At 48.0% G+C, this 21,659-nt stretch overlaps 1 protein-coding gene across 4 annotated transcripts in view; it reads right to left on the reverse strand.

Annotated features, from left to right (window-relative positions):
- LOC106749449 overlaps nucleotides 1-21,659 on the reverse strand; it is a 31,010-nt gene that overhangs the window by 7,047 nt on the left and 2,304 nt on the right. Inside the window, exons 2-11 of one of the 4 annotated variants that reach the window (XM_014628896.1) lie at nucleotides 16,575-16,692; nucleotides 14,430-14,629; nucleotides 12,646-13,777; nucleotides 10,309-10,562; nucleotides 9,684-9,806; nucleotides 8,926-9,183; nucleotides 7,221-7,400; nucleotides 2,493-2,618; nucleotides 829-1,056; nucleotides 119-370 (exon numbers count right to left, since the gene is read on the reverse strand). In XM_014628896.1, coding sequence (XP_014484382.1) covers nucleotides 119-370; nucleotides 829-1,056; nucleotides 2,493-2,618; nucleotides 7,221-7,400; nucleotides 8,926-9,183; nucleotides 9,684-9,806; nucleotides 10,309-10,562; nucleotides 12,646-13,777; nucleotides 14,430-14,629; nucleotides 16,575-16,692 — 2,871 coding nt within the window. The remainder of the gene's footprint in view (nucleotides 1-118; nucleotides 371-828; nucleotides 1,057-2,492; nucleotides 2,619-7,220; nucleotides 7,401-8,925; nucleotides 9,184-9,683; nucleotides 9,807-10,308; nucleotides 10,563-12,645; nucleotides 13,778-14,429; nucleotides 14,630-16,574; nucleotides 16,693-21,659) is intronic. The other 3 variants (XM_014628904.1, XM_014628914.1, XM_014628924.1) reach the window with 3 other exon arrangements.

The raw sequence follows: 21,659 nt of genomic DNA on the forward strand, positions 1-21,659 counted from the left end.
GGGGGCTGTCATTCTCGCGTGCGAGGCGCCGATACGCGCGAGCGAGACCGGCCGGGGTTTGGGCATTCCATGCACGCAATACACGTCGTTAACACACGCACCCGCGCTGATTAATTACCTTTGACGATGATGCGCAGCACGCAGCTGGCCTGCTTCTTCGATACCGGGTGTCGCGCGAAGAACGTGATCTCGTGCACGCCGGGCTTCAGATTGGCCTCGAGCCTGGTGCCCCATGCGGGCTTCGACCGCACGTATCGGAACCAATCCAGGTCGGTTGCCGGTTGGTCAAAAGTCACGAACGCCTCGCCGCCGCCCGGTGGTAGCTCGGCGACGACGTCCTTCGGACACTCCAATCGGGGCTTGCTGTATCCTGAGCAGAAGACGCGAAAGACGCGCGATATTCGCTCTAATCGATCCCTTTCTCTCTCTCTCTCTCTTGACACGAAAACGGACGGACATCTCGTCCTCTTTTCCATTTTTCACCGAGAGAGAGAGAGAGAGAGAGAGAAAAGAAAAATAGATTCGCACGAGCGCACGTCTCTTTGGGAATATTCATGGAAATATTCACGGGGAATTCCATCCCTCTTCCTTCGCTTCTCCTAGCTTCTCTCGCTTGCTTGTTTTATTGGGAATTCGTTTAGCCGATATTTATATCATGTGTCAAATTACGCTCCATTCGGACGGCTGCGTGTTAAAGGAGATCGAGATCGAAAGAGAAAGAGAAGGAAGGAACAAGAGCGTTATTCGCCGTCGATTTTCCGCGCTGAGAAATTGACGGACGATACGAGTTTCCTTATGAATGGTGAGGGGGAGGGTATCTATACTCACTGATGCATTTTCCATACTTCGGTCCGTCCCAGGTGCCGTCGGAACGGCAGGTCAACTCGTACTCACCGCGAAGCTGATAACCGTGAGGGCACTTTAGGAAGCACCTCGTGCCGGGTCGATTCGGCACTTTTCGCCTGTCGCGCCACAGCTTGGACGTGGCCGATCGGGAACATATTAAGTAACCGCGATTGACCGGGCTCAACGGTAGGCACGAGATGGTATTTATGTCTGGAACGAGGAGTGAAACATAAATCACGGCTGTGAGAATAATGATAATAATGATCATTAATGCCCGAACAAGCGTCGGTCGTCCAAGGTCCTCGTTTTTCGGAAGGTATTTACATCGAGAGAAGGCAGAACGCGAACGAGGGGTAAAGAGGGTGCTTAGTTACAAATATCTAGGCAAGTATCTCGCAACTTTTTCTTCCACATCTCGTACGCGATAGAAAAATCTCTCTCTTGAGAATTGAAGGTAAAAACAATCAAATTCCACTGAACGCGTTTCGAAACAGAAGAAAATTGTCGCGACCTTTTTCTCCGACTGACCTTATTGACGTGCGAACTCCTCGTTCCTCGGAATATATTCGCATCGCATTGAGGGGGAGCAACGCGAACAAAGACACATATTTTCCCCGAGCCGAGCTTCGCACTCGCGAGGCGTCGATTTCTCGATAGTCTCATCGCGACGACGTTATCTCGGCGCGAAGTGATTCTTCCCCGCGTGATGCGCCGTTCACGCCGGCGAGAGACTATTTCTCAACGACGATGAGCGATTATTCGTTTAAATGGAGCGCGGAAAGAAGGTGGTGCTGCCTTCTTCCCGGCTCGGAGATTATCTCGTATTACTGCCGGGTAGAGGGGAGGGGAGGATAAAACACCGGATTCTGCTTATTCACTGCTATATCCTGTCCCACAGTTATTCGTCGTGCTTACGCACGGAGTTATACCTACCTGTCCTAAGCCAACACACGCGCAGCCTGCGAGCGGCGCGAGTCTGGCATTCACGTATGCTAGGCCTCATAAACCTCGCAGACCTGCCTAATCTATGTACGCAGAGGCTCAAAAGCGGAATTCCCCGCATCGACGGCGCGGCATTATGTCAGGCCGCCGCGACGACGCTTCTCTACGCGATATGTACACAAGGCAGAAATTACAAATGCCAATGGCGGCGACGGTGGCGGGCGGGGATAGGGGTGGGTAGGAAGAGAGAGGACTATCCGGGCGGGCGTATCCGTGGAAGTCGCTGCCGCGTGACAGCTTTGCATAATGCCGCGATCGCGGATGCGTCGCCGCGCTGGCAGCGCTCTGCGGAGGGAATCGCCGTTGACGCGATTCCTCAGCATTTACGCGGCTCAACTCGGGGCTCAAGGTCGAGCCGGAAGGGGTCGATTAAAAAGCCGACGCGACACTAAAGAGTGACGTTGCGTAAAAATTTCCCCGGAGACTCGGATTCGATCGGACGGAATTCGCCCCGGACGAGTTCCGCGGAATGGTGCCCCCCCCCCCCCCCCNCCCCCCTCCCCGATCCCTTCTCTCCTTCCCGCGCGGGCGTTCGGTCGTTCAATCATCTCGCGTTGCCGCGCGCGTCGTGTTGACGCGTCGTCCCGCGCGTCGGAAGAACGGAGGAACGAAGCGCGGAAAGTGATTTGTCAAGGAACACGTACCTACGCAGGATTTCCCATCGGATGACAGGGCTTTCTCGTCGCCGTCGCACGCGCAGAAAAAGCTCCCGTCCGTATTCTCGCAGACCTCCGTGCAGCCGCCGTTATCAACCGTGCACTCGTTGATGTCTGGATAGAAAAGAACGGGGTCTGGGTAAAATCTCGGTCGGGGACTCTTCGGGAATTGACTTTCATCTCAACTCGGATCTAAGCTGATCGATCGTTCGATCGGCGGAATTAGTCGACTGCAATCTTCAACTGTGCGCAACTCGCACTATGGGTTGTCCGAGTGCAATCGTGAAATCTGATAATTCGACGGTACACTTGAGAAAAATGCTGCGTTCAAGTAAATATTCACCGAGGAGTATTGCGGTAATTTATTTGATTTGGATTGAGTAAATATTACTTGTGAGTGTAGCGCTTTTCTCCCCCCCGGCATAAAGCAGGCGATACTCGAGTGATAGCGATTTTAAATACATATTACGAAGAGAGAGGGGAAAGAAGTTCTTTACTTGTTTTAACGATGATAAACCCATCGTTTCTTCCTGTTGGCAGCTTTGCAAGCTGTGTTAATCGCCGATTAGCTTAATCAGAATACGACGAGAGCCACCGTTATCACGGTATGTTAATCAAGATTGATTATACCGAAAGAAAATCTAAAAGTGTTATATCGTTTCATTGATCCTGCGAAGTAGCTGATACGACGACGACGACTACTGCATCTTGATCCTTGCGATTAATTTACCTTTACACTCCCTTCCTTTATATTCTTCTCCAAGTTGCTACGAATATAAAGTGACTGCGTCAGCGGCAGTTGATTTGCAAGCCATGAATAATTTTACAGACGTAAGTTATCTTTGATCTTAAGACTGACTTGACGTGCGCTACGCGTCGCACCCCCGGGTAGTCCTGTGAACGTCGCGCACTGTCAGACAATATCCGTCCTTAAAGATCGGGGGCCCCGGATCGTTTATATCACATCGAACGTTATACAAAGCTTCTTTCACTCGCTCGTAATGACTCCTTCACCGCCAGCGATCTCTCGCCGCGTTCTTTGGCCCCCGATCTGTCTTTCAATCGTCGGCAAGATTACCGGTTAAATTGACCGAAGTGGTCAGATTGCCATTGCCCCGCGAGCACTCTCTCACTCTCTCTCTCTCTCTCTCAATGATAGCCGAGAGCACTCAGCTTTCGTTGCTTTCACGGCGTATAAATCTGCACGGGAGTCTACACACACACACACAGGGTGTCCCGAAGCCTTAATCCCAGGCACTGAATCCTTTGACCAGCTCCGCAACGGATCTTTTCTACTTTGGCGCACCTATCTACCTACCTATCTACCTTTGCTTTTACGAGCGTGCTTCCGGCACTTGTCGAAAATGAAGATGGAGATTTCTCGGACACCCATTACGCGGACCGTCGCAAATTATCCGACGAGCGAGCCGACGTTATGCCAGCACGTTGGGAAAAGAAGCGACGTGCACGGAAAATATTATAATATCATCGTTCGGAATTCCGCGTCGCGAAAATCTTCCATTTCACTCCTGTTTCAATATCCACGCTCCGCTTTAATATCCCTATTTTAATATCGCGTTTTGTAATAAATCCTTCGACATGAATTCCCTCCGTGAAAATGGCAGTATATAAAACGCCGAGTTTATTTATTCGTTCGGAACGAGGAATCTTACTATCACGCGCGAGAATTCCTCGCGTCGCATCCGAGAAAATCAGCTGTTTCGTAGACTCGCAAAAAAGAGAGAGAGAGAGAGAGAGAGAGAAAGCTGAGCAAGAATTTCTTTCACCGACGCTCTAGTTTTCCCAGAAATCTGCTTGTATACCCTTTCAGCCAACACCTCGGCGGTTCTTTTCAAGCTTTCCGCACGCCGGAGATTGTAGGGTCATCACGATAGTCCACTTCGCCGACGGGACAAAACGTGGGCTACGCTTTTCGCGAGAAAAATTACAATTTCGCTTTTGATACGCCCGGAATCATAGGGGGAGGATTTTCATAAAGATGACATTTCCCGCGAAGCCCGGACCCGCTCGCGCGTTCTTTAATCACCGGCCTTTCATTTTCCGCGCGAGTCGACGATGATCAAACGTAACGTGAAGACACAGAGAGACAGCGCGAGCCTGCCGACCGTGGAAGGAGGGGCAGGGGGGAGACAAAGCTCCGGTGTTTCCGACTAATTGATCATCGAGGAACGAGATGAAATCACGGGAGCAACTCGGCAGGCAACCAACGCGTTTTCACACGTCTTACGTGTGCGCATACACACGGAGCGCACTCGTTTCCGCCTCGGTACGTACCTCGCGATGCGAATTATCGCGGAATTCCGTTCACGTAACACTCTCCTCCCCCCGCTATTTAACTACCTGGGGTAGTTTGGTGAGAAAAAGGTATAGTCGGAAATGGATTAAATTTCCGTAGAATAAGACTCGCACGAGGCGCGGAAGCGCGAGCGAACGTCCCGTGACGCTCTGTATCAACCAGGCTAGTAACGCTCCAGTCGGTATTCACCGCCGCATCAATTGTAATTGAAGGATTTACGCCCCACGAAATTGAGTTGTCAGTTACGAGCTACGGAATGTCTGCACAGTCGTATCGGATAAGGTGCGCCGCAAGGTGGGGGGTGATCTCTTTCTTAAATTTCCATCGACCGGCCATACCTCGGCGAGAGAGAGAGAGAGAGAGAGAGAGAAAGACCGAGAGAAAGAGAGAGAGAGAAAGAGAGAGAGATATATATTTGTTTGTTATGTGTGCGCTCTGGGAAAACTTCCCCTCGGGCACAATAATAATAATAAAACCAAAAGTCACTAAGTGAAGACAGCAGAGATACGAAAGGATAAATAAAGGTATAGAGAGATCTAGTGAATGAAAATATAAAATAAAATACAAAAGGGAGGGGAGAGATAGATAGGTAGAGAAAAAGAGAGAGAGAGAGAGAGAGAGAGAGTAGCCGAACGCGCGCGTCAATGCACGCGTTTTAAAAGCAAAAAACTCGTACATCTGTTCACTTCCGCGCGATATAACGGTAAAAAATAATATCACCATTATATTTCGCGCATCCCCGGGACGAGCGGGGGAGATTATCGAAAATCGGCAGGAACATCCCTGAAAATCACGCGCGTGCTCACGCACGCTCGCGCGAGAGAAGCCATCGCGCGCGTGCCATCGCGATAAATATGCACAGATAAGCTAGAGCCCGCGAAAGCGTCCCGTATAAAATTTCGATGAAAGCACCGCGTTTTCGATCGCGTTTGTGCGCATCGGCAAAACGGATTGCAGCGTGGGGCCTGCATTTGCAAGCGGCGCGGAGAGTCTCCGGGATATTTGAAGGTATTGGGGAAACTCAGGAGGCTCCTAAGAAGGTTACTCTCCCGAGGAATGCACGATTGGCGGAAAAGAAAAGGCTCTCTCACATTCTGATATTCTCTCTCTCTCTCTTTCTCGTCCTCTCGCTTTTCCCTTCATCCTCCCTCTTCCTCTCGTTTCTGTCTCTATCCGAAAGCAGCCGGCGGTGATATAGGTATCGGCCCTTGTGGCATGAGGCACGATTCGACGGAACCTCGCTTACCGCCGCGGAAAAAGCGAGCGAGAGGCAACTCCGCGGATTTCCTCGAGGAAATACTAAAGCTGCCGCCGCACGCTCGCGTTCTCTCTCTCTCTCTCTCTCTGTGTATACTTTCTCGTCGGAATCGTACGGGAGAATTGTCCGAGATGTTTGCGACCGAGGACTTAAACCGCGCGGATGGCTCCGCGCATAGTTTCGCGCGGTGTTCGACATCGCCGCAAGTCATGGAAAAATATTAAGGGGCCGACCGGTATCGATTCGACGACCGAGCGGACACGAGCGCGCGATCCCACCGGAGACGAGACGAGCGGGAGGAAGAGACGATGAAAAGAAGGAAGAAAGAAAGAAAAAGGAGGGAGAGGAAACCGGAAACGAAGAGTGAAGGGTGTAAGAAATACAAAGGAATCGAAACTTGTGCAAATTACACGGTGAAATTCTCGAAAAAGAAAAAAAATAAAACCTAATAACGAGCTCCGTGCCAACAAAAATAAAGCCAGCTTGCGCGCGAGGTAATAGAATTTACAATACAGTTCTCCCCGTCCCCCCCCCCTACTTTTCCTCTCTCTCTCTCTCTCTCTCTTGTCGTAAGAGAGATCGCTTCTCCATTCTCAACGGTAACGCGATGTTCCGGTCTTATTAACGGGAACCTATTAGCTCGACTTGCCTTAAGCAGCCGTACTAACACGCGCAAATTTGTGAAGTGTATTCAGCCGCATGCTAATTCGAGCGCGCGCGCACACATCAGCGTCGTCCAAGTTACGGGACATACAATACGATACGTTTTCGCCGTGTAACGCAATCTCTTCCTCGGAGTTTTATTAAGACTTGTTAACGAGAGACAAAGCAGATCCGCGATGAGATCGTTGTACATATATATATATATATATATATATATATATATATATTATACACGCGGACTTATCGCGGTCACTCCGACTGCTGCTTCCGACACGGACAGACGGAAAGATAGAAACCGAGTTCTCAACTGCCGGTTATCGAACGTGATACGTTCCATCCGGTGGACTGCCGCTAATTAATACACGAGGTAACGAGTTCTGGAAAAAGTTCCGCTGAAAGTTCCACCCCCCTGCGATCGCAGACGGGCGATTAGAGGGGGAGGGAAGAGCGCTTTATACATTATCCGATACCGACTCACCGATGCACGTCCCGTGGGAGGTCTGTTCGTAACCCGGCAGGCAGGTAATGGACAGGCTGTCCAGGACCGGTTGATCCTTCAGCTCCATGGGTTCCGCGCACCGGTAGGAGCCCGGCGTGTTAATGCACCCGTAGCGACACAACTCCGTCTGAAGATCCGGCACCGAGCATTCATCCACATCTGCGGGAAATGACTGTCGTTTGTCAAACGTCTCGATGTTTCCACCCCCCTCTCCTCCTCTTCCGCATGTGGAAATCTCGTGCATACACACGCGCGAGGAACGAGCGAGCGAGGAGATCTCGCTCGCAATGTCGCCGGAACCCGGAAAGCGAGAAGCGCGCAGCGTATACGTTACCTCGCGAAAATCTGTCGCGAACATTCGGCGCCGGCCGTATGCGAGACGCGTCGTGCAAATGCGAAACGCAGTGAATCGCGCGCGTCGCCTGTGCGGTGAATGAGCAGGGCGAATTATTATGCTCGAGTAATTACGCCGGAGGGAGGGAGAGAGAGAGGCGATTTAATGCCAGACAGAGCCTTAGTTATATAAATAGAGAAGCGCAACGGAGATAGTTTTGATTGACTGTTTGAATTACATGTCCTGCCCGCCATTTTCTCGGTCCGCCACACCGCACGACTAAGAACACATGACGTACGTCGGTGGACGGAAAGTTTGTCGCACTTTGTTTTTTTGTGAGTTTCGCAACGCGTCTGGTGTCCGATGGGAGAGCGTGTCTCCTGAGAATATCTAGGAAACAAATTCTCCTATTGGACACGGGATGCGTTCCGAAAGTTATTATTAAAAAAGAAAAGCGTCACAACTTTTCTATCCATCACTGTACGGCAAACTTCATTCAAATACCGTTGCATTTCCTGCACGGTGAAGAAACATTTTGCACCTGTTGAAATGTTCGTGTCACGTTTTTAACACACCCGTGTGCTAATCTAACACATTTATCTCAACATTATCGTCTCAACATTTTGTAACGCGTCGATATTCAACGTGTGTAAGCGTTAAGATAACACATTATATTTCAGCGTCAATTAACGTATTAATTTTGCATTAATTTTTGACGTAATATTCGCGTTAACATCAACTATATTCACCATGTATTGAATTAATACGAAAATTTGGACTGGCGGACCGTTTGGGACATGTGAAATGTATTAAATTTCACGCAAAACGTTTCGCCGTGTAGGAGTAGCAACATTGGAAATTTTCGAACATTCGTACGTGCACATCACGATTACTGCTACGGAGCAGAATCGCTGCCTATTCACCGAGTAATCAACAGTTATGACGCACGAATATTCCAAAATAATAATACGCTTGTATGGAAATTGTCGATGTTACTGTGCCTGGAAATGGGACCGCATTAATGGAGTCTTCCGTACCGGTAAGTTATAATATTTTTGTTATATACTTTTAGAGTACATCACGACTCAGCTAAATCTCTTTCTGCCGGGTTATAACGAGCAGCTACAAATTATTCTTACTTAGACTAATTATCAAGGTTAATCTTTCGCAACGCAATCCTTTTATCCTTTCCACCCTCATCTTCTTGCACCGAGCATCACCGTGCAAGGAAAATGGCGGACTCTCGATATATACACATCGAATTCAGTTGCGCTTCTCTATTTATATCTAACGTCGAAACAAGCGCGAGATCCGCCGAACGATCGATCTCGGCGGTTTTAATCTGCTCGCCTTGGCAAGTCTTCCAGTCGTCCTCCAGCATGAAGCCGTCCGGGCACAAGCAAAACACTCGACCCATCGTCGACAGACACGTGTGGGAGCATCCCGCGTTATTGACGCTGCACGGACCGATGTGTTCGCACGTGTGATTGTCGGCGGCCAGCGATGTGTCCTGCAGACCCTCGCAGGAACACTCGTATCCGCCGATGAGATTTCGACAGGTGTCCTGGCAAGGACCGTGACCGTTGTTCAATAAACACTCGTTGATGTCTACACAGCAAACGACGCGCAGGTTTATTCCTCCCCGCTGCTAATGGCGATTTAAACCCCCCCGCAGAAGTGTGATTAACCCCCGCGACTACTGCTCTGATGTTTGGATAAAGTAATTACTGCGGGGCGGGGAATCGATTTAACAACCGAACAAGTGAACGGAAAGGATTAATTGAGAGAGAGAGAGAGAGAGAGAGAGAGAGAGAAAGAGAGAGAGAGAGAGAGAAACATATATACGTGTATAAGTATAGAACCCACAAGGAAATTAAACTAGAATTAATTGTATCTCTAAATAATAATGTAGGGACCAAGTTAAAATTAACAAGGTAAAAGGCAGCAACCGCTCGTTTCATTGCACATGTAACAAATGAAAATTCATTATTCCGTTTATTTCCGCAGGCAAATGAAAGAAACGGTTTCTCTCGCGCGCGAAATCGTGGAAATGTCGTGGGAAGAAAAAAATGAAATTCATTGTATTCGGAGCCAACTCTATCACCCACCCGTGCACGTGTATCTGTCCTTTCCTTGTTTCATGCCATTCGGACACTCGCATCGAAAGGATCCGGGTGTGTTCACGCATTTGTATTCGCATCCAGCATTCCCCGTGTCGCACTCATTCACATCTGCGCGTACGGACAAAATGATAAAAAGTAAACAATCAAAATAATAGCGGGCGTGTGTCACGAGCGCGCGCGCGCGCGCGTCGTGTCCAATCAAATTCAAATAAACTTTACCCTGTCGGAATCGCAATCGTGAAAGTATCTGACGTGGAACAATTGAAAAATCCAAACGTACGTACGTATGTAAATTTAACAGAGTATCTCCCTTAAAATTTCGTCTGTGAAGGAAATAAACGCGCGAGCGCGCTCAGTTTTTCTCGCCCTAACTAAATTAATAAATTAAATTAACTGTAAATTATTGCGAGAAAAATCTGCAATAATCAAGCAAACTTAAGCGCGTAAATGAAAGAAAAGTTCGAAATAAATAAATATAAAGCAAAATAAAAATTCGACATTGTCGAGAAAACTCACAACCTGCCAGACCGGAGCCGACGGATATAGAAATACCGGAAAGCTTCGCTTGATATTAATTATTACCAACACGGGAGTAAAATAGGGTGCTCACCGGCGCATTTGTGGCCATCCAATCTGAATCCCTTGTAGCAGGAACAGACGGGACGCCCGTTAATTTCGTTGCAAACATGCTCGCAGGATGCCTCGGCGCATACCCCGTTCGGGTTTTGCTTGATCTCGCACTTTGGCACCTGTCCGACCCACTGACGACTTCTGCAGACTAATCGGCTCGTGGGGGATACCATATGGAAACCTGGCACACACTCGTAATCGGCTTCCAAATACTCGTGGCCCGGGGTCGAGGACCTTCATAATCGTCACATGAACGCGGGAAAGAAATTATTTTTACGATTTAGACATAGGACGAAACGTGTCAATTTTTATAAAACACGGTTCTGTCAATATTCAGTCCAAAGGAAAGATCAGAACGGGCTTATATACAGCTTTATCAGCATGCAATTATTAATAATTATAAATAATAATTGCACAATTGATAATAATTTCTAATAATTATATCGAAAAATATTTACATCGGTAAACAACCAACGTTTCGGTCTTAGATCGGATCCTCTTCAGTGGTGTCGATAACAAAAAATTTTGTATAAGCAAGGTCAACTCTTGTAAATTTGTAAAATCACAGATTGACAAAAAGAACTTGTAAATTACACGGAAGAGAGGTATGCAAGATTATGAAAAGTTAAGAAACTATCTGTCAAATAATAAAAAGTCAAAATAAAAAAAAGAGGAAAGGAAATAGCACATCATAAGGCTATAAAGACTAGTATGAAGAATGGCTGCGAGAGAAGAGAGAATAAACGCGCAGAGTGGGAATATGGCCATCCAAGAGGCAGATAGCAGTGGTAAAAGGCAAACGAAATATCGTACATTGGCATTATATAAGACGTCTGTCTCGCTGAGCGTCTCATCTGTCATATATTTGTAGTTTAAGTTAATGTGCAATGCTGACATCCAGTAATTTAAGTCATTTCTTGTCACGTTTTTTAGTTTCTTCTTTCAAATCACTAAAAAAATTCACTATCGTCCAAAATGAGTCGTTATAAAATGGGTCATTTTTTTCCGAGGTGCCGTTAAATTTGTAAAATATGGACGTTCTATATTTTTGCCGTCTCTCTTAATAAAACTACTCCGAAAACGTATCGAAACGTAAAAAACTAGTATCATTCATATCTTTAGTCTCGGTATGATTTTTCAAAACTATTCCACGAAAAGAACTTGCTATGCGTTAAGTTATCTAAAGATAAATTTTCTGCACCGTTACAGTTACTTTCATTTTACTTTTTCTGTTCCGATGAGACCGGATGGTAGCTCTGTTAACGTGAACAAAATGCCCTCTGCCATTTTTCAAACAACGGCGCGAGATTTCGAGTTACTAATTATTGAAAACAGCCACGTATAGAGACTTCTTTAAACAATAACCCGAAATTTTGCGTGTTGTTTGCAAAACGGTACAGGACTTTTCTGTTCACCTCAATCCGTTCTACACCTTCACAAAGTTTGCCTCTGGTCTGGGCGTCCTGTATATGACGAATGCGACACTTGGCAACAGACACCCTGGTGCTTATTTAATATTTATGTTGTGCGCATGGATTGCCGACTTAAATCCTTGTACATGCAAGCTGTAGTTGACCTTGTTTGTACACAATCTATTGTTTCCGACTGAAGGAAGTCCGACGTAGGACTGAAATGTTTCATTTCCTTTACCGATATGACTATTACCGATGTAAACATATTTTCCGAAATAGTTATTGTTAATTGCACCATTAAAGCCGTGCATAGACTCTCTCATAGACTCATTCTATTCTTTTTTTTTCGTTTTTTTTTTTTAAGAGAGCCACTTCCGCAGATCCAGCATTAGGCGTGAAAGCAAACCGCGCGGAGGGAAAAAAAAACAAAAGCGGGAGAGACACAGTAGCCCGTCCGGCGGGCGCGGAGAGAGCCCCGCGGGAGAGAGAAAATATTTCACCGCCGTTCTCGAACCCCGTCGGCGAATCCACCCTTCGACGCACACGCGCGAGATTTCCTCCTCTATTTTTCCTCCCCAGCTGCCCGTAACAAGCACGGCAGTTATTACATGTATTAAAAGTTCGTTACACTTGGCAACTCGCGTAAATTTCTATCGATCGCCTTTTATTATTATTCGAATTCCGATGAATATCGGGATACGATTGGACGGTAGGGATCTTTCCGATTCGACCGATATATATATATATATATATATATATATNTGAAATTAATGTCAGAGGCGTCACGGGACATCGGCCTGTGCACAGCTAGCTAGCTGGCGCGCGCACCGTGAAAATCGTTGTTTCCCAGAATTATCCTGAGTATTGAATTATGGATGGATGGCGGAGGATAGAAGAGCACTTACTTTACATATTTGATCAGCGCGTGGCGAGATAGAGGCGCCGGCAGGAAAGTCCCGTTTATGCAGGATAAGTCCCCTCTCGTGTTGTCGTCGCTGTCCCGCGTTGCTTTCGTCACGCCCGTGACTTCCGTACCTCCCCCGAGGTCCTCGTCGAGGCTCTCCTCCGAATTAATTATCGGCTTTCTCGGTGGATGCGAGGTGGCGTGACGAATCGACGGTTCGCCATGGCGCGGCAACGAGACCAGCTTCAGGCTCGACGTCATGTAAGCGTTATAATCCTTCAGGGTCCTCGCGAGCACCTCGTTCTCAAGGTCCAGGATCGGCAGGTCCTCCTCGGTCCTCGTGTAGCCCAGCATCCTCTCGGCGTCGTAGCGCGAGCTGCCGAAGCCGAGCTTGCCGTCCGTGCCGCCGGCTACTTGAGCCGCGCTCTTACCAGCAGATTTCTTCGGGGAGCGATCGAAAATGTCGTCCTCCAGGAAGGAGGAGTCCTTCAGGGCGGATCTGGAGATCTCCATCTCGAGGTGCCTCGAGAATTCTCGCTCCACCGTGTCGGCGTAAATTCCACGCCGAGGCGTCGTCCTCGCCGGCTTCCCCTCCAACGTCGACTGATGCTGGAGACTCGACAACTTCGTCGTGCCGACGACGACGCCCGTCGTCGTAGTCGTCGCAGTCGTCGGGGGACCGCCGCTATCGACGGTGACATACGACGATTTCTCGATCGACGAGTAATCGGACGCGTTGGTCCTGGCGGAGCCGAGTTTCCCGATCGGAAACCTGCCGTCGTGCGTCTTCCTCTTGTACTTGGACGCGCGACGCGCGACGTCCCGCCGCCTGTCCTCGTCCCTGCTCGTCCCGCCGCTCCTCTGCCGCTCCTTCCTGCCCTTCTTCCTCCGCCTGCGCCGTTCCGCGCGGGATTTCCGCGCCTCCCGATTCCTCGGCCGCGACTTCGACAGCGGATTGTTGTTCCTCCTCGCCGACGATTGACGCGCGCCTCTTATCTCGTTCTCGCGACTGTCCTCGGCGATCTCGCGCGTCACGTGGCCGGCCGGACTCTTGGCCTCCGCACCCCTGCGACGCTTCTTGCGCGTTCTACTTCCGAAGTTGCCCTCTTGCTGCCTGCCCGACGTCGTTGCCGCTGGGAAGATGGCGAAGAAGAAGACGGATCGCCGGTGAAAAGATCGGCCGGAACGACGAGATCGAGCGATGCGAGAGCTCGCGTGCCGTTGAAGTAATCGGCAAAATTCCCAACGCGGGAGGAATTATTAGAACGCCTGCGAAGGCTCGCGAAAGCGCGCGAATACCCGAGTAGAGAAATTTTAGGGAAAAAACTGGCCACTAGACTGGAAACTGGACAGTAATTAAGTCTTAATTTCTACTCGGGTAGATGGCTGTTGCAGCGACTTATCAATTGTTTTCCTGCGAGTTGCGACCAGATTGCTTTGATTAAATTATTACATGTCACCTGTCGTTGTCGTTATTAATAAATGAAAACGGCTTTAATGCCGCGCAAACTTTTGCAGGCGCCTAATATTAAATTCGAAGGGTCACGTTTGTTTAAAGTAGGATACAGGATCTGCCGAAATAACACGACCGGCAAAGTCGACGTGAGAGATTTTCCAGCTAACGTAATTCGCTCGGAGAAAGAGAGGGAGTGAGCGGAAGGGGGGGGGGGAAACGGACGTGTCGTAATGTCATTCGCAACAGTGGAGGTGTTTTCGTTTCCGCCCGCGATTTAACCGGCCGGAGTGTGTTTCCTATATTAGGAGGGAAGCGCCGTTTCTACTCACTGACATTTACGTTTCGCCGTGGCGGAGCTCCCGCGCCGTTCTTCGGCAAAAAGAGATGTTTGTCCGCGTTGTGGCGTTCGCCGCGGGCCTCCTCCGCCTTCGCTTCCGCTTCCTCCGCACCCTCCTTGACGGCGCCTCGCGACGGGAGTGTCCTTCTGTTTTTCTCGAGCACCCCCTTACTCTCGGAAGATGTATCTCGGCTGATAGATAACAATAGCTTTAACCATCTTCGCTTTCTCTCTCTCTCTCTCTCTCTCTCTCTTCCTCTTTTTCGTGAAAAACAAGCGTTCGAGCGGGGAGACTTCACCGCTCGTGTTCCGCTAAATAAATCATCAAAGAGCCGGAAAGAGAGAGAGAGAGAAAGAGAGAGAGAGAGAGAGAGAGAGAGAGAAGGGGAGAGCACATGGTGAAATTTTAATATCCTGAAAAGCTAAAAGACCGTTTCGACATTGTTAAAGATTCATTCGGAGAGAGCCGGGGAGTGAGCGCTTTGGAAAAAAAAAAGAAATACACATGTGCTGCACTTTGTGAGTTTATTTGTAAACGCGAGCCACGGCCTTTGAGATGTGGAGCGACGCGCGTTGCAACGACAGCTTGCTTGAGGAAAAAAATGATAAAATATCAGATTTCAAAAACGTTGGACGCTGCTGCAGTTAGCAGTGTGAGGTGCGCGGCATTAGAGCGAGCACGGTGTTTGGTGCAAAGTGCAACGTAAAACGTAATCTCATCAACAATGCAGAGGAAGTTTCTTTTTCCGCGAATGGCCGCGTAATTAACGAACGAGTCGATGTTATTTTGAAACGCGCTCGCGCGCGCGCGCCTTTGACGTTACGATTTAACGCTTACCATTAGGACGGACCTTTGATCCTAAGCTCGTCGCATAATTATAATGCAATTATCCATCAGAGACCGCCCAACTGACCGACCGACCGACCGGATTGCGATACATCGTCGAGCCGAATCGCCGACACCGACGGACGTTCGTTCCGTGGAAAGGAATGGCGAACGTCCTCGTCATCGAGTTCCCTCCTCCCCGCACGCGGAGAAAAAGAATTAACCGGGAACTAAAATCAAGCCCTGGCAGCTAAAACGTGCCTCTCACACGGCGACAGCTGACGACGTTGCTGCCAAATTTATTAGCCGTTTGAATTTAGCCTCTGCAGCGAAAAATATTCGTCAGGCCGCACAATAGTACTAAAATATCACATTTACATTCCCGGCTGGAAATTTATTGCATTTCTTCTTCTAACAGAAGCTGTCCTTAAGGTAGTTGTAGCGTAAAATGGGTTCTTTAAGAATTCGTTTGGAACTTGCTCTACATACAAATTTAAATATGATCGAATTATTGGGGCGCAATTAGAAAACGATTGATCAAAGCTGAGACATTTGCGAGGTAAAACAAAGGATCCTATAAGAATCAATATGACATTAAAATTATATTATTTTGACACTATTTCAGCGTCGTCTTGACTTTTAAATGACTCTTTGCTCTACTTGGAGAGACTGAAAATGATACTTTTATACGCGTAACTTGAGGTTAATGTCCTCTTTTCAACTTCTATTTCCAATTACATCTACATTTCATCTTCTACGATTCAACGAAACGTTAATGGTGCCGTTTCCTTTTTCGTTATATCGAGATATCATTTATTCGCGAAGAAAGTCCCAATTATGATACTAACACACACACACACACACACACAAAGCATTGAAGATAACACAAGCACCTGCTGAATGCAGGAAATAATTGTGACGAACAAGACACTCGTAATTCCTCACGAATTCTCAGAATGATCAATTCGTCATAATGAATTTCTTCAATACGAATCGATTGTGGTTAATTCCTCAAGAATTCTCCGGATATTCATTTTTACACAATTCTATACGTATTCTTTTAAATGAATACTCTGCGAATTTCCATTCACCCCTGTGTTATCTGAAGATACGCATGGAATTACAGTTCCGATCATAAGTTCTTGCGAGAGTCTGGCGAGAATAAATTACGAATCTCGCGATTCAGTCTAGAATTGCGGCTATTACTGGAATTAGCCGCTATTACCGCGTCATTTCTCCGAGTGCGTGTGAAAGGAGCGGAAGGAGGGGCGACGAGCCCGCCGCTATTTCGATCGAATAACGATACTTTACCCCTGTTGCTCGTGAACCCCCGGTGTATACGACTCGTCGTCGCCGGCGAGACCCGACTTCTCGGCCAAGTTCCCGTCTTCGCGCGCTCCTCGTCGCGGCTCGGCATTCTGACAGAGTCCTGCAAACGAGTGGATCCGATCTTTAAGTCGACGCCACACACACCTATGGAGAATAAGGGCGGTGCGCACAAAAAGGGAAGGCGAAGGGCGGCCGCGACTGCATCTCCGCGGGCGATGCAGCGAGGCGAAAACGCGGAAGTTCGTCGGTCTATTCCGTGAGTTTGCCGGGGAGTCGCACTCGAGAGCCGCCGTCGAGTGGGGACGAAACTTTGCCGGTGTTACTACAATGAAGGGAGCTCCGCTCCGGAAGTCATCGGTCGATCGGCGCAGCCGTCATCTCGTCCGGAGAGATGCTCGCGTCACGCAATCGTCGATATGGAAATTCTTTAAGATGCGCGCGGCTGGCGATAAAATTGAACTGGTTAGAGAAATAGAGAGAGAGAGAGGGGGAGGCAGACAGAGGGAAGGAAAAAGGAGAAAATGCGACGGTGATGCGCGGCGGAAAGGATTTTTACAGGACGGCCCAAGGATATCTTAATCTCCCGGATGTTCCTTTAGACGCCCTTTAAGGCGTCCTTTAAACTTTTATGACGTTTGAGAACGCAACGGGGGAGAGAGAAAGAAAGAGAGAGAGCGCACCGTTCGCGTGAATGGCAGACGACCTCTCGCAAACGGTGGTGCAAGCTATGTCGGGGAAATAATCTCAATAGTAAATACATTCTGCTTCTCTCTTCCGTTCTAGAATATGAATCTCTCTTATCCTGTCCGTCTCTCTCTCTTTCTCTCTCTCTCCCTTGACAAACTTGTGATTTTTTCCTACTCTCTCGCAGACAGTAATATGAATTCGCGCGCTCTAACGAAAGGATGTCTGTCTCCCCGGAAAAGTTTCACGGCGGATTATACTCGAAACTTTCGCGAAACTTCCGCGGCACGGAAAGGAGCGAGACTCTGCGAGCATTTTCCTCCCGTCGAAGAAAGCCCATCCGAGGGAAGCATTTTCGGCTAATCTAGGCGATATCAGTGGCAGTTGGTATAATCCGGCGATAATCGACTCCCGCCGTTGTTACCGCTGCATCCGAAACCGTTAACGAACACCGGAGTACAGCTAAGTGCTCGTATAAGAACCGGAGAGGTGCCTTAAGAAAGGAAGGATTATACCGCAGAACCCGGTACAGCCAAGTTTATATTCGGCATAACAATTTATATTTAAATGGACGACGTAATCTCCTCTCTCAAAGATCAGTGGATCTTCGAGTTTCCGTGTACGTGTGTGAACCGCGCGTCATCAATTAATTAAATCGAGTAATTAGTTCAACAGATATAAATGGCTGCCATTGTTGTGCAAGAAAGATCCGATTCACGTGGAGCACGTTTCGACTATTTTCGTCTTTTCGTATTTTTCTCTTTAAAGATACTCGTCAAGGATTGAAATCGGTGTTAAAAATATCGTTTTCATAACAATAGATTATCCATGGGCAACGAAATCTAAAAAAAAATCATAATTTCGTGGATCGGATCTTTCTTATACAAGTAGTGTAGACTGAGGGACCCATTTAGTTGACTCGAACAAAATGCTCGTTTGCATATAAACGAATATTTCGGTCGTGAGGACCAAAGTTTGGTTCTCTGAAACAAAAATGAAGAAGGTCTCGTTCGGTGAACCTAACCTTTGATTCAGAGAACCAAATTCTAGTTTTCACAACTGAAACGTTTATTCGCCCATACCCAAACAAGCATTTTGTTAATTTACTTCTCTAACTAAATGAGTTTCTCAGTCACGGCCAAATATATTTACTCAATTACCTGCACGGCAATTACCTATACTCCGACAATTGCAACGTTAATATAATAATAAACAATAACGGTTATAATGGTTATAATAAAACTGAGGCGATTTCGAGAATCGGGGAGAGAAAGAGAGAGACAGAGGGTGAGAAAGTGGGGGCTCATATTTCCTCGGGAGAAAATAGCCGAGTGACACGAATGTATTTTCCTCTCTTTCTTATGAGGGGACGCGCGCGCGTTCGCATCTCGCCGTAATTGCGGCGTATTTTAATGCACCGCCCAGGGAGAAGTGTCCGTTATATCGTGCCGGTAGAGTATTACTTTCACAGGCGCCATTCATAAATCGGTTGTTTCTCCGTGTGCCAGTTTAGTAGTGGAAAATATAAAGAAACGGAAGCCGTCAGCGGGCGGGCGGCTCGGGAGAAAAGAAGACTGTTCCCGGAAGCAATTAAAGCGAACGACTAAGCCCCGCCGTAGGCAATAGGGAGTAATTCGTTCGTTTCTCCATCGCGATGTAGCGGTCGAACCGGCGGGAGGGGAAAGGGAGGGAAGGGGGGAGAGGACGGGGGAGGGGGAGTGGCGATTTTGTCGGGAAAGTTTAATTAAATTCAACCGCTGGTAAACGGCGTGTAATATTCCATTCAAGGTAAACCGCCAAAGTAAACCAGTTTTTGATTCACACGACACTCTCTCCTTACCTCCATCTTTCCCTCTCTCTCTCTCTCTTATTTTTACCCGCCGCCGATTAATGCGAATGCGCGGAGAGAATCGCCGGGTTAATCCGTTCCCGTCAAATTTACGCGCATTTGCATATTCATGCTGTCGACAAAGCAAAGTAGTCCCGGGCGTGTTGTCGTTTCTAAAAGCGACCGTCGTTTAAATCGCCGATCAGGACGCCTCAATATTTCACGCTCATTTCCGCGCGCGCGCGCGCGTTGCCGTCGATGAAAAAAAAAACGCGCTGCGTGACACACTATACCGGCGTGAATAAATGGGGGAATTTCGGAGGGGGCGTCTCGTCGTCGCTCACGTTTTGCTTGCGTGCGTGCGTCGCGTGCATGCGTGTATACACGCGCGCGCGCTCCGCGCGGTAATTTTTCATCCGGCGTGTAACGGGTTTTCCCCGGCGGCGCGCGACGCACCGCGTTTGTAATATTTACGGGTCATCACCTTGAAATTTGCATTCGAATTTTCGCCGAAGCGTCAACGTACGCGAGGCAAACTCGACGGCGCGCAGCGCGACCGCGCGTAGAATCTCTCTCGGATCCGCGCGCGCCCCGACGCTCGCTGGAGTCGCGAATTATGTTTCATTAGAATTCACTCGCAGGAAAAAGGGCAATTCCGCGAGAGAAACTAACCCCCGCCGATCAGAAGAGGTGCGGGGGCAACGCTTTGAATAATTCGGATCGACCGTGTATAAGCGCGCACGCGCCTCTGTGTGTGTATGTGATGGGCACTTTAGGAGCGCTGTTAGGAATTTCCCGCGACACCTGGCGAGTACCTCTTATCCTTCAGCTGCGAGTGCGATAAGCCCGACAACACGGGGGAATTTCTCCATCAACTTGTATCGTACCGATGCGCGGGGCGAAACTCCGAACAGCCTCTCGTTGATCCCTTGTCAATTTTCGCTGCGACACACGGCGCCGGGGAGGATGCGAGATTACCTCCGGTAATGTTGCATCGTCAATCGAACGAAATGAATTTCCGGACCGACCGAAGCCCTCGTCCTCCGGGCGAAGAAGGACCCGCTTTGTCATCATCCGGCTTCCGCGTGGGACAGACGTGGGATAAAATGTCCCTGCCCGAGGAATATCCGCGATCGATGAAAAACCGCGACGCGTATTTTGCTGTCCCCGTAATTACGCACTGCGCAAATCTCGCCCTTTTCTCGACGCAATAATTTATCGAGCTCGCCGGCCGCAGAAATCCATGAGAAATCGATTTTCGTCGCGCGCATAACAGAGAGAGATTGTAAGTCGCGGCACTTAGACGATCGTGAATTATGCATTTGGCTATTATGATTTCGCGCTAAGCACTGTTGCTAAGCGCTCTAATTAATGAGGATGATTGTAAATTAAACGGCCGATTATAAATTAAAGCTACTTCTGCCTGAAATACATAGCGCGCGATATTGAATACAAGCTACGTGCGGAATCGGACTTAATTAGCTGGGCGAATTCGCGCATTATCGCGATCACTTTCAAACGAGATACACCTTCAAAGCCTCTCCGAAGAGGCTGCGGGTTTCGCAATCTTCCGTCCGATGAGTGCACGCTCTCTCATCGCGAACGTCGTGTTTTGAAGCGGCGCCCGCAATTAGAATTTAAGTAAGACTTAAGGCTTTAAATCTTAACTCGGAAGTAGTCACCTCATTTTCTTTTTTTTTTCATGTAAATAAATAATCACCTGCAGTCATTTTAGACCTGAAAAGTAGCTGTTAACAAAATGTAGTATATTATCGATTGCTCTGTGATTTATTATTATTTCGGGTCATTGCGGGTTTAGATTCATTCGCTACTTTTTGAAAAAAATATGAGAGGAAAATATTTAAAAGACGGAATAAACACATCGAGTGTCTTATTATGACAGTATTTTAATAAATGAAGATATCAATCAAATGAACATCGTTTTATCGCTTATTTTCGGAGATATATTTAAAGGTTCGTAAAGTAAATAATTATTAAGAAAGATTGAAAATATATTAATATATACCTATTTTTCTGGACATTACTATCAGTCAGTATCATATATAACGTAATTATTATCTCATATTCATATTCTCTCATTACAAATTCTCACCATGCTCGACCAATTGTGCAACGTGAACGATCACTTTCGGGCTCGTTTCTTTCGCCCCGGCGAATTTTTACAAGCTTTTTACTATGAATAAGACGAGCCACGGACAGCTCTTATTGCACAGGTTGGATCTCTAAACGTCCGAATGAAAGGCAGGTATCCCGACCAGTAAAACGGACCCACGTGCGACATGAGTTTCATTTTCTGACCGCCGGAGTCTGAAATGAGTCCGGCTGGCTATTCCTTGGGTCAAGCCGTGAGAAACCGAGCGATCACAGACGAGCGTAAAGACGAATAATCGATCGTGATCGGTCAACTTCTCAAAGCTCAAAGCTCGAGTCTTACACTTTAAACTCTCATTGTAGCCGCCGCTCGCACTACTCGCGTCTCTCGTCTGTGCGTGCGCTGTGTCGGCCCCCGTTTAAGCCGAACAAGACGCGCCGGA

This window comes from Dinoponera quadriceps, unplaced genomic scaffold, assembly GCF_001313825.1.
Source record: "Dinoponera quadriceps isolate SergipeBrazil2010 unplaced genomic scaffold, ASM131382v1 scaffold37, whole genome shotgun sequence".
NCBI lineage: Eukaryota > Metazoa > Arthropoda > Insecta > Hymenoptera > Formicidae > Dinoponera > Dinoponera quadriceps.